This window comes from Rhinatrema bivittatum, chromosome 19, assembly GCF_901001135.1.
Source record: "Rhinatrema bivittatum chromosome 19, aRhiBiv1.1, whole genome shotgun sequence".
In the NCBI taxonomy this organism is placed as follows: Eukaryota; Metazoa; Chordata; class Amphibia; order Gymnophiona; family Rhinatrematidae; genus Rhinatrema; species Rhinatrema bivittatum.
In genome coordinates, this window is record NC_042633.1 from 12,360,370 (window position 1) to 12,375,168 (window position 14,799).

Below are 14,799 nucleotides of genomic sequence, written 5' to 3' on the forward strand. Positions count from 1 at the left end.
TAGCCGCGCGTATCTACTAAAATCCAGTGTACTTTTGTTTGCGCCTGATGCACCAACAAAAGTACGCGAAGGCGCGCTTTTTGAAAATCTACCCCTTAGTATTTTCACAAATTGATTTTTGTAACAGTTTCCTGGTGTGACTTTCTCACACATATGTTTGGGCATCGCAATTGTTGCAAACGTCTACTGCCAGAGTGTTGTTGAGAATTCCACCATTTGAATATATTACTCCAATTCTGAGAGAGTGTGTTGTGAACATGTTAGGAACGCCGGCCCCAGCGCCCCGCGGCCGAGTGTCATGGCCGCCGGCCGCGGTGGGCCGTGACCTGGGTTGGGTCGGTGTTCGCAGCATTATATGCTCACCAGGAGCTGCAGAGGCTCCAGCGGAGATAGACAGCTCCCTGTTTCGGCGTCTTCGCGGCCGCTGCCGCTGCCTCACTCGCCCGCATGGTCTCGGCGGTCTGGCTCCTCCCCCTCAGCCTCCTAGAAGCTGCACGCGCGACTGCTGAAGATATTTAAAGGAGCCATGACCGGATATTGTCATGGCTCCCCCTGGGACTCCACCTCCTGGTTCCTTTTCTTAAGGCAAGGTCTGACATCCAGACCTTGCCTTGGTATTGAGGCTCTGTGCTTGGTTCCTGGTTTGCTGTTCCGGATCCTCTCCTTGCTCCGTTCCTGCTCTTCTCCTTGTTGGACTGATTCTCTGGCTCCTGACCTTCGGTCTGGTGGTGGTGTATTCTGGTATCGACTTGGACTGGCTCTGGACCCTTCTCCTTCTCTGCTCCTGGATCGGCTTCGGACCATTCTCCAGTCTGCTTCTGGACCGGCTTTTGACCCTCTTCTGGACTTCGATCCTTGGACTGGATTAGGACTATTCTTCTGCTATACTCCTGGACTTCTCACGACCTGCTGGAGGCTCCAGCCGTCTGGAACCCATGACCTGCAGGAGGCTCCTGCATCCAGACCATCTTCATTCTTCAGGGAGTCGCCTAAGTCCCAGCGGCCGTGTCCCTACAGGCTCCTCCTGGGGGGATCACGAGCTTCCAAGGTGAAGTTGTCCTCTCAACATCTTCAACAGGCCTCGCCATCTGACGGTAGAGACTGACGAGGGTTTTCTTCCTTCTCGGCAGAGCAGACTCTACCTCAGAACAAGGGTCCACTCTCCGGTTCATAACAGAACATACCTTGTGACTGCGGATTCTGTTAAGAATGCACCCGGGGAACCCTGGGAAAGGGCGTGGAGGCGTGATCACTTGCTCCTGTGAGACAGTGAGCCCTTGGTCCATGAGGCTACTCAGGGAGGAGCCCCCAAGATACCCTGAGGATAGGCAAGCGAGTACGAGCATGGACACAGTACGAACTCAAGTAGAAGTGGAACAGGAACAGGGGACTCCTGGACCGGAGAGCTAAAGAGTCAGAGTTCATAGGGGAGACAAGGATTCCTGGAACTTGGACTAGATGAGGACTGCTGGATATGGACGAAGAAGAGGACCACTCTTGAAGATAAAGACGAGACGAGACTCTCAGACATTGAAGAGATGTGATGAGACTCTTCGAGATGTTGAAGAGGAACACTCTTGGAGACGTTGAAGAGGGACACTGTTGGAGACGTTGAAGAGGGAAACTCTTGAGTACAAAGACAAGACGAGACTCTTGGACAAAATGAAGAGATGAGACTCTTGGAAACATCGAAGAGACGAGGCACTTTGAGTTGGGGAGTGCTATCTTTCAGGGTGCCCTACACAGCTGCTGTTGACTGGTCATGGACCACCCTGTCCGCTGCACACCCTACACAACCCGGAGGTTGGTCACAGACCACGCTGGGAGTGGGAGGAGCACTAGATGGAGAGGAGTCAGGCAGCACTCGAGGAAAGTCCAACCAGAGGAATTCCAGTCCATTAAAGCACAGACCGATCTGGGAAAAGTCTGGGGGATGACAAGAACTGCTGACATGTTCCCCAGGAACAAGAAGTAAAGTGAAGAAAGAGGCACACGAGAGAATGGTACCTCGGGCGAAGCCATTTGGATGTCAAGAAACCTTGGCATCTGAATCAAGGGAATAGACCTCTGGACACTAGGACCTCTGGACATCTGAAAAGATTGATGACAGAAGAAGTGGACTTCTGAACGAGGAAGAATCTGGAAGTCTTTAGAGAAGAAGATGAATAGACATCAGGACGGATGATGTTGCGACAACAGGACATCTGGAACTCAGAATAGGTGGACATCTGGACGTCAGGACCTGAAGACATCGGAACGCCTGGGACATCTAGGAACAGACGAGGGATCCCAAGGCTTACAGGAAAGGAAGCCAGGGACTGGAACATACCATGAGGAAGGTCTACAACAGGGGGGACCTGCAATGTTGGACGAAGACATCAAGAAGAAGACATCACAAAGAGAGAAGACTTGGAACACGAAGTCTTCTAGACAGGAGCAGCAAGATGAACCACACTGGAACTGTGGAACTCCGAGGATGGAAGATGGAGATGATGGAACACCTAAAATGGACTCTCTGGAGGGTTATACTCCAAAGAGGAACTCCATGGACAGTGTGACGCCATTCGAAGGCACTGAAAAACTGAAGCAGTGTTTATTTATAGGGCAAGACCAGGAAAAGCCCTAAAGACGTCATCTGGGAGGGTTGAAGAGGAACTACCTGTCATGGCTCTTTAAATGGAGAGAGAAGCTGCGTGGCCAGCCCCTAGAGGGGGCCCTGGAGCACAGGGGGCGGAGCTAAGGCCTGCAGCAATGTTGAGGGACCTGGAGAAGGCTGGAGGTGGCTCCTGCCACTGAAGAGGAGCTGCGATGGGCCTGGCAATGGCACTGAAGAGGAGACAGTGGTGGCGAATTCCTGCTGCGAAGAGGAATTGGCGGCAGCACTCGGGCCACGGTGAAGGGAGGAATCCCTGTGAGGGGATTCCCCCAAAGCAGGAGAGCTCCGGTGGTAGCACAGGCCATGAAGAGAGGGGAATTTCTGGCAGGGGATTTTCCCCCGAAGACGCATCGGAGGCGCGGCTCCAGCCACGCAGGAAGGACTGCAGCAGCGGCAGCATGCCGTCAGGAAGACGGCAGCACGGCTTGGTGGCAATCCGGGCCGTGGGAGAGAGGTAAGACCCTGTCCGCACGACATCCGTGGGCAGGGGAGTAACAGAGTGCATTTCAAAGTGTTTGTAATAACCAATAAACTATTGCATGGAGAAGAAAATTGTATTTTAGCAAACAGTCTTATTCTTTATGTCCCCAAAAGAGTATTGTGTTGTGCAGGGAAAGGCTTGATAACACTGCCTCCTCTGTGAACTGCAGGATTACGGGTGACTCGTGAACGTATGTTTTCACACGCTGTCCCTGCATTGTGGAATGGCTTGCCTGAAAATAAATGAGAGTAAAGACACATTAAGGGGTAAATTTTATAACATGCTACCCGGCGCGCGTTCACGTACACGCGCAAGTTATAAAATCAGGAGTCGGCATGCAAGGGGGTGCACAATTGTGCACCTTTCGCGCGCTGACCCGCGCTGCCTTCCCCCATTTCCTTCCCCCTTGGCTGACCTTCCCACCCCTTCCCCTAGCACTAGCACTAGCACTACTCCAACTCCCCAAAAGTTTTATCCTACATTTTGCGCCTGCCGGCACGCAATCCACCTTCTCTCTTGGAGGCCTCTGGCCACGCCCCCTTCCAACCCCTTTTTGCAAGCCCTGGAACTTACACACGCCCCGAGGCTTTACGCACGTCGCTGGGCCTTTTTAAAATAGGCCCGGCACACGTAATGCATGGTTTAACACTGTAATCCTCTCTGAACACAATTTTGGAGCTGCGGAAAATATGCTATAAATAAATAAATAAAAGGAAGGAAATAGAGAACAGGTGTAGATGGTGGTCGGTTTTCCCAAGAGAGAAAGGGACTGCGACTTGCACTGTTTAAACCACACACAAGCCATGAGAGGAATTACAGAAAGGACTCTGTGAGATTGGGGAGATGCAATTTAAAGTGAGCAAATAAAAAGTGAAGCAAATGGGAAGATGTAATCCTAACTTTGTGTACAAAGTGCTGGCATCCATTTAGGAGTTACCACTTGGAGAGAGGATATTTGGGGGAGAGCAGGGTCAAATCTTAGAAACCTATAGCTCAGTGCATGTGGACAGCCAAAAAGGAAATAGAAGGTGAAGGAAGGGATAATGAAACTGGGAATGCAGTGAGGCCTCTGCATTGCTCCCTGCTGGGGCTGCACCTTGAGTATCCTGAGCATCGCTGAAGGACATTTCCATAAACTTTTAGCCAGAGAGGCTTTGCTGGGGAGAGCAACATGAAACAGGCTTTTCAAATCTGGATTAGCCAGGAACTTCCAGGAGATCTGGACCGGCCAGTGCTGGGAAACAGGATGCAGGGCTTGATGGACCTGGTTCTGACCCAACATGGCATTTCTTATCTCCTAATTCCTTAACCTGAGACGAAGGTGCAGGTCTCCTTTGCACCCCCCTCATGCTGATTCCAGACTATGGACACTGGCAGGTCTCCTTTTAACACTGCACACTCATGAAACAGCAATGTCCCTTCAATCTGCTTTCCAAAGTTTTGTTCCTTTTCCCCCCAGGGCCTGAATCATAAAGCAATTTAGCAATTATCCCATCATGGAAATTGTTCCTAGTGATGTGGAATAAGTGAAAGTTATAAGAGGGTAGTCAGCAGCAGCTGCATCAGACCCTGAGTGTGAGAGCTCCGGCTTTGCTCTGAAGGATGTCAGATGGCAGTGAGTAAGATTTTAATATATTTCTTTAAGATAACGTATGAGAATCTGTCACTAAACTGAAAGATAGCACAGAACAGAAAACTGCAGGATGGGATTTAAGTATCTGGATTGCAAACAAAAAGCACCAGCAAAACACAGGCAGTAAAAGAAAACCACTGCAGGCAGAAGCACCAGAAAGTTTCTAAAAACTTAATGTTGTAGATTTGTTTTCCTTACAGATGCTGCAGTCAAGAGCAGAACAAATGAAACTCACAATTTCTTGGCTTTTTTTGCTTTAATTTGCTCCATAGGCTTTCAGGGGATGGGAAGAACATTCCTCTTTACCAGAGATATGAATTGTATTAGAGGTTTTCTTGGAAAATCAGATTTCAGTGTCTATTCTATTGCTTCCCCTCTCCCTGCCCCTCTCTCCCCCAGCAGCAGCTCCTGTGTCTCCAGCTTTGCCCCTGATTTTCCTCTCCTGCCCCATCCATGCGCCTTGCTGCTCCTTTCTCTCTAGTTATTGCCCCTGATTTTCCCCCTCCTGCCCCTGTATCTCTGATTATTGCCCCTGCTTTTCCTCTCCCTGCCCCTCTCTCTCCCCTCAGTAGTTCCTGTATCTCTGGTTATTGCCCCTGCTCTTCCTCTCCCTGCCCCTCTCTCTCCCCTCAGTAGTTCCTGTATCTCTGGTTATTGCCCCTGCTTTTCCTCTCCCTGTTCCTCTCTTTCTCTCTCTTCCCCCCCCCCCCCCCCTCAGTAGTTCTTGTATCTCTGGTTATTGCCCCTGCTTTTCCCCCTCCTGCCCCTGTATCTCTGATTATTGCCCCTGCTTTTCCTCTCCCTGCCCCTCTCTCCCCTCAGTCGTTCCTGTATCTCTGGTTATTGCCCCTGCTTTTCCTCTCCCTGTCCCTCTCTCTCCCCCCTCAGTAGTTCCTGTATCTCTGGTTATTGCCCCTGCTTTTCCTCTCCCTGCCCATCTCTCCCCTCACTGTTCCTATATCTCTGGTTATTGCCTCTGCTTTCCCTATCCTGCCCCTGTATCTCTGGTTATTGCCCCTGCTTTTTCTCTCCCTGCCCCTCTCTCCCCTCAGTAGTTCCTGTATCTCTGATTATTGCCCCTGCTTTTCCTCTCCCTGCCCCTCTCTCTCTCTCTCCCCTCAGTAGTTCCTGTATCTCTGGTTATTGCCCCTGATTTCCCTCTCCCTGCCTCTCTCTCCCCTCAGTAGTTCCTGTATCTCTGGTTATTGCCCCTGCTTTTCCTCTCCCTGCCTCTCTCTCCCCCCTCAGTAGTTCCTGTATCTCTGGTTATTGCCCCTGCTTTTCCTCTCCCTGCCTCTCTCTCCCCCCTCAGTAGTTCCTGTATCTCTGGTTATTGCCCCTGCTTTTCCTCTCCCTGCCCCTCTCTCTCCCCTCAGTAGTTCCTGTATCTCTGGTTATTGCCCCTGCTTTTCCTCTCCCTGCCTCTCTCTCCCGTCAGTAGTTCCTGTGTCTCTGGTTATTGCCCCTGCTTTCCCTCTCCCTGCCTCTCTCTCTCCCCTCAGTAGTTCCTGTATCTCTGGTTATTGCCCCTGCTTTTCCTCTCCCTGCCTCTCTCTCCCCTCAGTAGTTCCTGTATCTCTGGTTATTGCCTCTGCTTTTCCTCTCACTGCCCCTCTCTCTCCCGTCAGTAGTTCCTGTGTCTCTGGTTATTGCCCCTGCTTTCCCTCTCCCTGCCTCTCTCTCTCTCCCCCCTCAGTAGTTCCTGTATCTCTGGTTATTGCCACTGCTTTTCCTCTCCCTGCCCCTCACTCTCCCGTCAGTAGTTCCTGTGTCTCTGGTTATTGCCCCTGCTTTCCCTCTCCCTGCCTCTCTCTCACCCCTCAGTAGTTCCTGTGTCTCTGGTTATTGCCCCTGCTTTCCCTCTCCCTGCCTCTCTCTCTCCCCTCAGTAGTTCCTGTATCTCTGGTTATTGCCACTGCTTTTCCTCTCCCTGCCCTTCACTCTCCCGTCAGTAGTTCCTGCGTCTCTAGATATTGCCCCTGCTTTCCCTCTCCCTGCTCCTCTCTCTCACCCTTCAGTAGTTCCTGTATCTCTGGTTATTGCCCCTGCTTTCCCTCTCCCTGCCCCTCTCTCTCCCCTCAGTAGTTCCTGTATCTCTGGTTATTGCCCCTGCTTTCCCTCTCCCTGCCTCTCTCTCTCCCCTCAGTAGTTCCTGTATCTCTGTTTATTGCCCCTGCTTTTCCTCTCCCTGCCCCTCACTCCTTTGTTACCTGGCACTTCCCTTTGAAACCTCCTCTCTTGGTGAGGGGCAGATATAAAACTCTCCACCTTAGGACAAAGTCCTTGCATTCTGTTCACCCATGGACTTTACCCTGGCTCTCAAAGAGGAAGGATGTGTGTGGGCTTTCCTGCTGAACCTTGCCCTGGGTCACTGCTCCTGGGGAGATTTGCACTGGCTTTTTGTAACTTATTTTCTGATCCTGCCTGAGACAAACCCCATGATCTCCTCCTGTAAATGCCAGCAGATGAACAAGTTTACTTTTAGCTGGACTGAGGGAGGGCAGTTTCCTGAGGGCCAGTTTACCTGGAAAAATCTGTAATTACCCATATAAATTGCTTTGAACCCTGACCTTCCCGTGTTTATAGTTTTGAATGGATGGTTTTTGAAAAGCAGCTGTGGGAATGGAGTTCGTTCATTTATTAGATTTTGCATGCAGCTTTTAAGAAATTTCACTCCTGATTTTTAATCGGAGAAAAGCTTTATAAATCAGGCCCTTCAGTAAAAGAATTCTTCACAGTAACAATGACAAACCCTAACCCTAATCCTAGCCCTATCCCAAACCCTGACCCTATCCCTTACACTGTTCCATATCTTTTTTTTTTTTTCACTTTAATGTTTGATTTTTCAATATTCACATTAAGCAAATATTATGCATTACATAGATTAATATCCATCAGACAAATTTAATTAACAAAACTTTTCATTACTTACTCAGTTTTTAACATTCAAGTTCTCATCTACTATTCCAAGTAATCACTGGGGAGTTTAAACATGGCGGTTTACAAGAAATCAAACATAAGTTATACAACCGAACATTTAGACCGTCATGAGAATGCAGCAGAAATAGCTATATCTTGCTACGATTACTCCAGGTTCTGGGGGTTACTAGGCTCAAGAATCTTCTGCAATTGGGCAGGCTCAAAGAAAATATATTTTGCATTTAAATGTTTAATGACACACTTACTGGGATACCTCAGACTGAAATTGGAACCCTTAGCCATAACTTCGGACCTTAAAGCTAAGAATTTCTTGCTTCTCTCTTGGGTAACACGAGATATGTCTGGATAAATCCAGATTTTTTTTCCATAGAAAACCTCTTCCTCTCTATTTCTCATAAATCTCTTTAGAATCAAATCCCTATCTGAAGGGAAAGTACATGAGAGAAACAACGTCATTCTCTTCTTCACTTCTGAATCCAGTGATAATTCCAGGATCTGAGTCAAATTCAGTAAATTCTCTTCTTCTTGTGCTGTTTCTTTTGCCTTTTCTTCCTTATTCGGTAAGTAATATACTTTTGATATCACCGGGAGTCCTTCCAAGGGGATCTTCAATATCTTTATCATGTAGTCCTTGAACATCTCATAAGCGGATATCTCTTTTATGTATGGAAAATTCAAAACTCGAAGGTTTAGATATCTTATCTGATTTTCCAGATTCTCTCATTTCTTCACACTTATATTCTCTACTCTCATCTCAATTTGAGCATTTTCCACTTTGCCCAAACGTTGTTCCATCCCCTGCAGACTGTTAGCGTGTTCAGTCAGGTTTTTCTCAATTTTCAAGATCTTGTTGTTAGATTCCAAAGTAATGTTAGTCAAGTTTCTCCAGCCCCTTCATTGCATGCCACAGGGACTCCAGTGTTATCACCTTCGGCGTCTCAATAGGAGGGTACTTTTCAGCAGGAGTCTCTGAGCCGTTTCTTCCCCCCCTGGAGTTTTCCCACTCACAACCTCCCGGATAGCTCTCTCCTCCTCGTCTTTGCTGGCTTTGGGTAAGATACTCATCATAGATTTTTCAATTTCAGTACTTCCAGGCATTAAATGTAACTCCAGAGGACTTACCCCAACAAGCACCGCTTCAGACGGGACCGGGGAGGGGGGGAAAGTAATCGGAGCGCCGGGGCTTAGTGTAACTTCCTCAGCCAGCAAGGCCGACATCCGCCCAAAGTCGGCATTTGCAGCGGCTGCTTCCACCGGCAATTTCCCTGCTGCTTCGGCGGCGAAAAAAGTCTCTATCCGCGTTTGGCCAGCTTCAGAGATCGGCGATGACGAAGCCGCCGCTTCTCTGAGCTTAGCTTTTCTTTTAGAGTGCGGCATTTTTAAGTAAGAAATATGTTTGAAGAAGAAACAGGGAGAGAGTATTTCACGAGCCTTTCACACGGCAGCCATCTTGAAACTCCCCTCCATATCTTAATCCTAATCCTGACCTTAACCTTCACTCTAACCCTAAATCTAATCCTAAACCTTTCTCGAACCACATCCCAAATTCTAACCCTAATGCTTATGCTGACCCTTAACTTATTCCTAACCTGGATCCTACCAGTAACTTAAACCCTAAACTTCTCTCTAACCCTATCCTAAAATCTAACTTTAACCCTAACCCGGATTATGATCCTAACCTATCCCTAGCCTAATGCTAACTTTAACCTCTATCCATAGCCCTTTACATGCACATGTGATAATCTGGTTTATTTTTTACTCCATCCAAGGTAAAAGCTGAAGGAAAGACAGGTTGAGACCAGCACAACTCGATGCAGGAAATTATGCTGATGTTACTAATCTATTTCCTGATACTGTCAGTCTCTGTTAATAAATCTGCTAAAGTCAACTGTGGATTGAGCAGTGTGAATGTGACAGGATACGTAAAGCATGGAGACATCATTATAGGGGGGATCATCCCTGTTCACAATGCTAAAACCTACCCCCCGATTCCTTACATTGAGGCCCCCAGCATCCAGCATTGCGACACGTAAGTGACAGATTATTTCCCCTGTGCTTTTTATTTCTCATTTCCATGCTGTTCTATATAATTTCATTATAGCATCATTGCAAAGTTACCTCTCTATATTTCTACTCCCTTATTCATAAGAATATAAGACATGCCATGCAGATGCAGACCAATGGTCCATCAAGCCCAGCATCCTGCCTTCAACAGTGGCCAGTCCAGGTCACCTGGAAAAACCCAACAGATCCTAATAGGAAGCACCATTGTTGCTTATTCCCAGAAGAATAAAGTGGAGACCCCCAAGTCTATCTGGCTAATCTTTTTTTAAGGATCTGTCCTCTAGAAATTTGGTAAGAAATTCCCAGCCTATTTGTTCATTGAAAGAAAAAAGAAATACCTATTAAAATGTAATTTAAATCTTCTATTTGCTGATTTTGAGGAATGTCCTCTAGAACATAAGAACAGCCGAGCTAGTTTAGACCAAAGGTGCATCGAGCCCAGAATGGCTGTTCCCCAACAAAGGCCAAGCCAGATCTCTAGGAAGTACCCAGCAGATCCCATAGAATAGTACCATTTCTTGATGCTCACCCCTGAGGGTAACCACTGACTATTCACAAGTCTACCTGGCTAATAATTGCTAATACTAGGAGCTTTTGCAAACCCTTTTTAAAATCGGCTATGCTGTGCTCTGCCTAGACCAATCCCCTCACAACAACTGCCACAGCTTAATTGTGCAGGGGAAGTATCCTGGTGTGGTTGCACCATAGATCTATGTGGCGGCGTTATGATGTTCTCATTTTATTCCTCATTCCTTTACAATAAATTCCTAACATTTGATTTTCTTTTTTGAATACCACCATTCAATAAGCTGAGAATTTCAACATAATGTTGATAATAGCAGAGCATTGTGTGTCTGTAGATAGAATTATTTTCCCCTAAGTGCTTCATTTTGCATTCAATTTTATCTCCATGTAGATGCCCAGTTCTTGAGTCTGGCAAGATCCTTCTCTATATCCTAAGAGACGCCGCGCGAATGTTATAAAATCCGGGGTCAGCGCGTGCCAAGCCCTAGGGGAGCCCAGATGGCTTTCCCCATTCTCTCCGAATTTGGAGCAACCTCGGAGGGAACTTTCCTTCCAACCCCCCCCCCTCCCACCCACCTTCCCCTCCCTTCCGCTATTTAACCCGCCCCCAGCCCTACCTAAATCCCCCCCACCGTGGTACCGGTGGCCTCGGTCCTGGTCCTGCCCTTTTTCAAGCCCCGGGGCTTGCTCGCATCGCCGGGCCTATGCTAAATAGGCTCAGCGTGCAGGAGCGGGTTTAAAATCTGCCCCATAGTGTATTTGGATTTTCAGAAGCCATTTGACAAAGTCTCCCTTGAGAGGCTTCCAAGGAGGCAATGTACTTTTATGGATTGCAAACTGTTAGAGACAGGAAACCAAGAGTAGGATAAAATGGTCAGTTTTCTCAGTGGATCTGTACTGAGAACGGTGCATTTTATTATATTTATAAATGATCTGGAAAGGGGAATGATGAGTGAGGTGATCAAATTTGCAGATGACACAAAATTATTCAGAGTAGTAAAATCACAAGCAGATAGTATAATACGTTGCTGGAGGACCATGAGAGACTGGAAGATTGGGCATCCAAATGACAGATCAAATTTAATGTGGACAAGTTTAAGGTGATGCATACAGGGAAAAATAACCCATGCTGTATTCACACGATGTTATTTTTCAAGTTAGGTGTTACCACCCAGGAAAAAGATCTAGGCATCCTTGCAGACAATACATTAAAATTGTTGGTTCACTGTTTTGTGAAATTCAAAAAAGCAAACAGAATGTTAGAAAGTATTAGGAAGGTAATGGTGAATAAAACTGAGAATTGTCATAATGCCTCTGTATCACTCCATTTTGAGACTGCAGCTTTTGTGTTGTGTTCAATTCTGGTCATTGCATTTCCAAAAAGCTATAGATGCACTGGAAAAAGAACAAAGAAAGATGACCATAATGGTAAATGGGGATGGAACAGCTCCCCTTTGAGTGACGTCTAATGAGCTTAGGGCTGTTTAGCTTGAAGAGGAGATGACTGAGGGGGATATGATGGAGGTCTACAAAATCATGAGTGGACTAGAATGAGTAAATTTGAACCAATTATTTACTTTTTCAGATAATAGGACTAGTGGGCATTCCATAAAGTTAGCAAATAGTACATTTCAAATAAATCAGAGTAAATTATTTTCCACAATTAAGCTCTGGAATTCATTACCAGAGAATGTGGTTAAGGCAGTTACCTTAGCAGGTTTTAAAAAAACTTGGACAAGTTTCTGGAGAAGTCCATAATCTGCTTTTAGTGAAAGGCCATTACTTATTACTGCCATTTGTATCATGGGATCTATTTAATGTTTGGGTACTTGCCAGGTACTTTATCCTGGATTGGTCACTGCTGGAAACAGGATGCTGGGATTGATGGACTCTCATTCTGATCCAGTATGGCAATTTATTAACCATTATTAATGTGGAGTTGCAGAAATCCACTGCTTGTCTCTGGGAAAAGCAGAATGGAATCGTTCTACCTCGTAGGATCCAGCCAATGAATTGGCCACTTAATGATATATATTTTTTTATTTTTATAGTGTTTGCTTTACATTTATTTAATTTGCAATGTGTTCTGTTTTCACTTAACTTTATTTTATTATTGCCATATTTTTTATGCATTATGGTAAAACATTTTCATTTACACAGTAATAAATAGTGATTAACAAGTTAATAAATTAAAATAATACTGGGCTTATTGGAACTTATCTCCGACCCAATATGGCAAGTCTTATGTTCTTATGTAAATTGAATACAAATTTAACAAATCTAACAACTTGTTTAGTCACAATCATACACAATGATTATTATTCTTTTTATTGTTTTCAATATATTTTTATTGGGTGGACACAGAACAATACCATCAATACAAGCGAACAATATAAACAGACATTAGTGTCTCCCCCATAAGGGTTTTTCCATATACCTAACCCCCTCCCCCCCCCCGTTGCCCCCCCCAGTAGAGATTCAACCCGTAACTAAACAATCCAACATCATCACAAGTAGTCAGTCACCTACTTTCGCCACAACACATCCTACCATTTTAAAGATGCATGACAAACAACAGAAGGTCCAAGTGCCCTCCATTTTTGTGTAAAGCGGGAAGAGCATGTTGATACCCAATAAAGCTCCACATATATGTTTTCCTATATAGCCAAACCCCTCACTGTCAATTGCTTTTTAATGGTGCAGCGTTTTGAACCGTTGGGGATAGTCTCGTAATAACTGGCCCATATGTCCTTAAATAGTCGCTTTTTCTTGGGTGAAAAACGTTTATACATTGAGCCATATTCCAGTTGATATAGTTCAGTCAATTGAGATGACCATAATTCCCAGGATGGGGGTTCGATCTCCAACCATTTCAATAATATGCACTTCTTAGCAATAAGGCAAGCCTTGGCTAAGAATCCCAAATTCTCTATATTAAGACTATGGTCTCCCACATCATTATTAAGAATGCAGAAGGAGCATGACCATTGGACTTCGGTGTTAAACAAATCTAAGAGAAATCTCTTAATTGAGTCCCAAAAGGATTTCATATGTGGGCATGTCCATAAGCAGTGTATAAGGGTGGCTGTGGTATCCTTGCACCGAATGCATACCGCCGATTCCACAATGCCCATCTGAAAGGCTCTAGCAGGGGAGTAAACAATGCGATGAAAAATCCTCTGTTGCATTTCACGGAGGCCCACATTATTTATTTATTTATTTATAACTTTTTATATACCGAGGTTCAATTAACAGGATTAATTATCACTTCGGTTTACATTACAACCAGCAAAAAATAACAGTGACAAAGTCTTGTCTTACATTTAACAAGGTAGAAAAAAACCTGGATAACATAACTCGGGTGAAAATAGGTAACATGGTAACCTGGGTGAAAGCAGGTAAAGGTGTTATTACCTTGGGTTTTACTTTCTTTCTAAGATACCCGTGTAGATGCGAGCTAAAGAAAGGGGAATGTGAATATGTGTTTTTTCAGTCAGAACAATTACTACAGTTTTTAGAAGCTCAACAACAGCCTACAGCATCTACACCATTGCCCAGTGAGACACCCAATGTGGGGATACAATTAAGTGTGTGAAAATGGAATGAGTTATAATTAAAAGCCAGCTGGTTAATATGGATAGCTATCGATATTGATTTCCTAATTAATCTCCTTTATATCTAGATTCCTCACATAGCCTTAATGTTTCCTTCTCTATCCTAACAGATAGAGATTATTAGAATTTCTTTTTCCTTTCTCATATTTAAATATGCAATATGCAAGTCAAATATGTTAAGCATGATAATTTTGGTTTTAGTTACAACTTTGTGTAACTGTATATTGAATGTGATTTCAGAGAATGTAATTAAGTTAGGTTTCAAGATTGATCGTGTATTTGAATATTTGAAAACTTGAAAATAAAGATTTAAAAAAAAAAAAAAGAAAGCAGGTAAAGGGACAATGGTAATCATGGCTTGGGCGAATTGTAATCAGATTAATAGACACATAAGAGTTTTTGAGCATATGGGGCTCCAAGCATATGAGCATATGGAGCATATGGGGCTCCAAGTCCTCCTGGCAGTCTTTGGACCGCACTGGTAGCAGTTTTTCATAAATACTATATGTTTGGATCACAGTAGCAAAGGCATACATACAAGATAGAGAACCTTTACGGTTTTTAAAACATGTAATTAATGCAGAGTAATTGACATTTTCCAGTCTCCCTGCAACCCCATCTAAAAGTTTGGCCACAACTGCTCGTAGGTACCCATAGAGAAGAAAGTGATGAGAGCAAAATCCCAGTATGGTCTGACATTGAGCAAACGAGTACATTTGTCCTGTATTGGGGTTTAGAAGTGCACCCAGAGGCCAGTTGGAGGCTATTTTAAATGTATGTTGTAGGGGAAGCACAGTCAGGGATTCTGGAGAAGATCCCCGCAGAGGGAGGTGCGCGGATACATATGGGGATAAATCCAGTCTACTACGGAGAATGCACCACACTT

General features: G+C 45.3%; 1 protein-coding gene across 1 annotated transcript in view; it reads left to right on the top strand.

Annotated features, from left to right (window-relative positions):
• The first annotated feature begins 4,720 nt into the window (after nt 1-4,720).
• Nucleotides 4,721-14,799, top strand: part of LOC115081050 (metabotropic glutamate receptor 6-like) — a 40,604-nt gene continuing 30,525 nt past the window's right edge. The window contains exon 1 of the mRNA XM_029585566.1: nt 4,721-4,752. Coding sequence (XP_029441426.1) covers nt 4,747-4,752 — 6 coding nt within the window. The 5' untranslated portion in view covers nt 4,721-4,746. The remainder of the gene's footprint in view (nt 4,753-14,799) is intronic.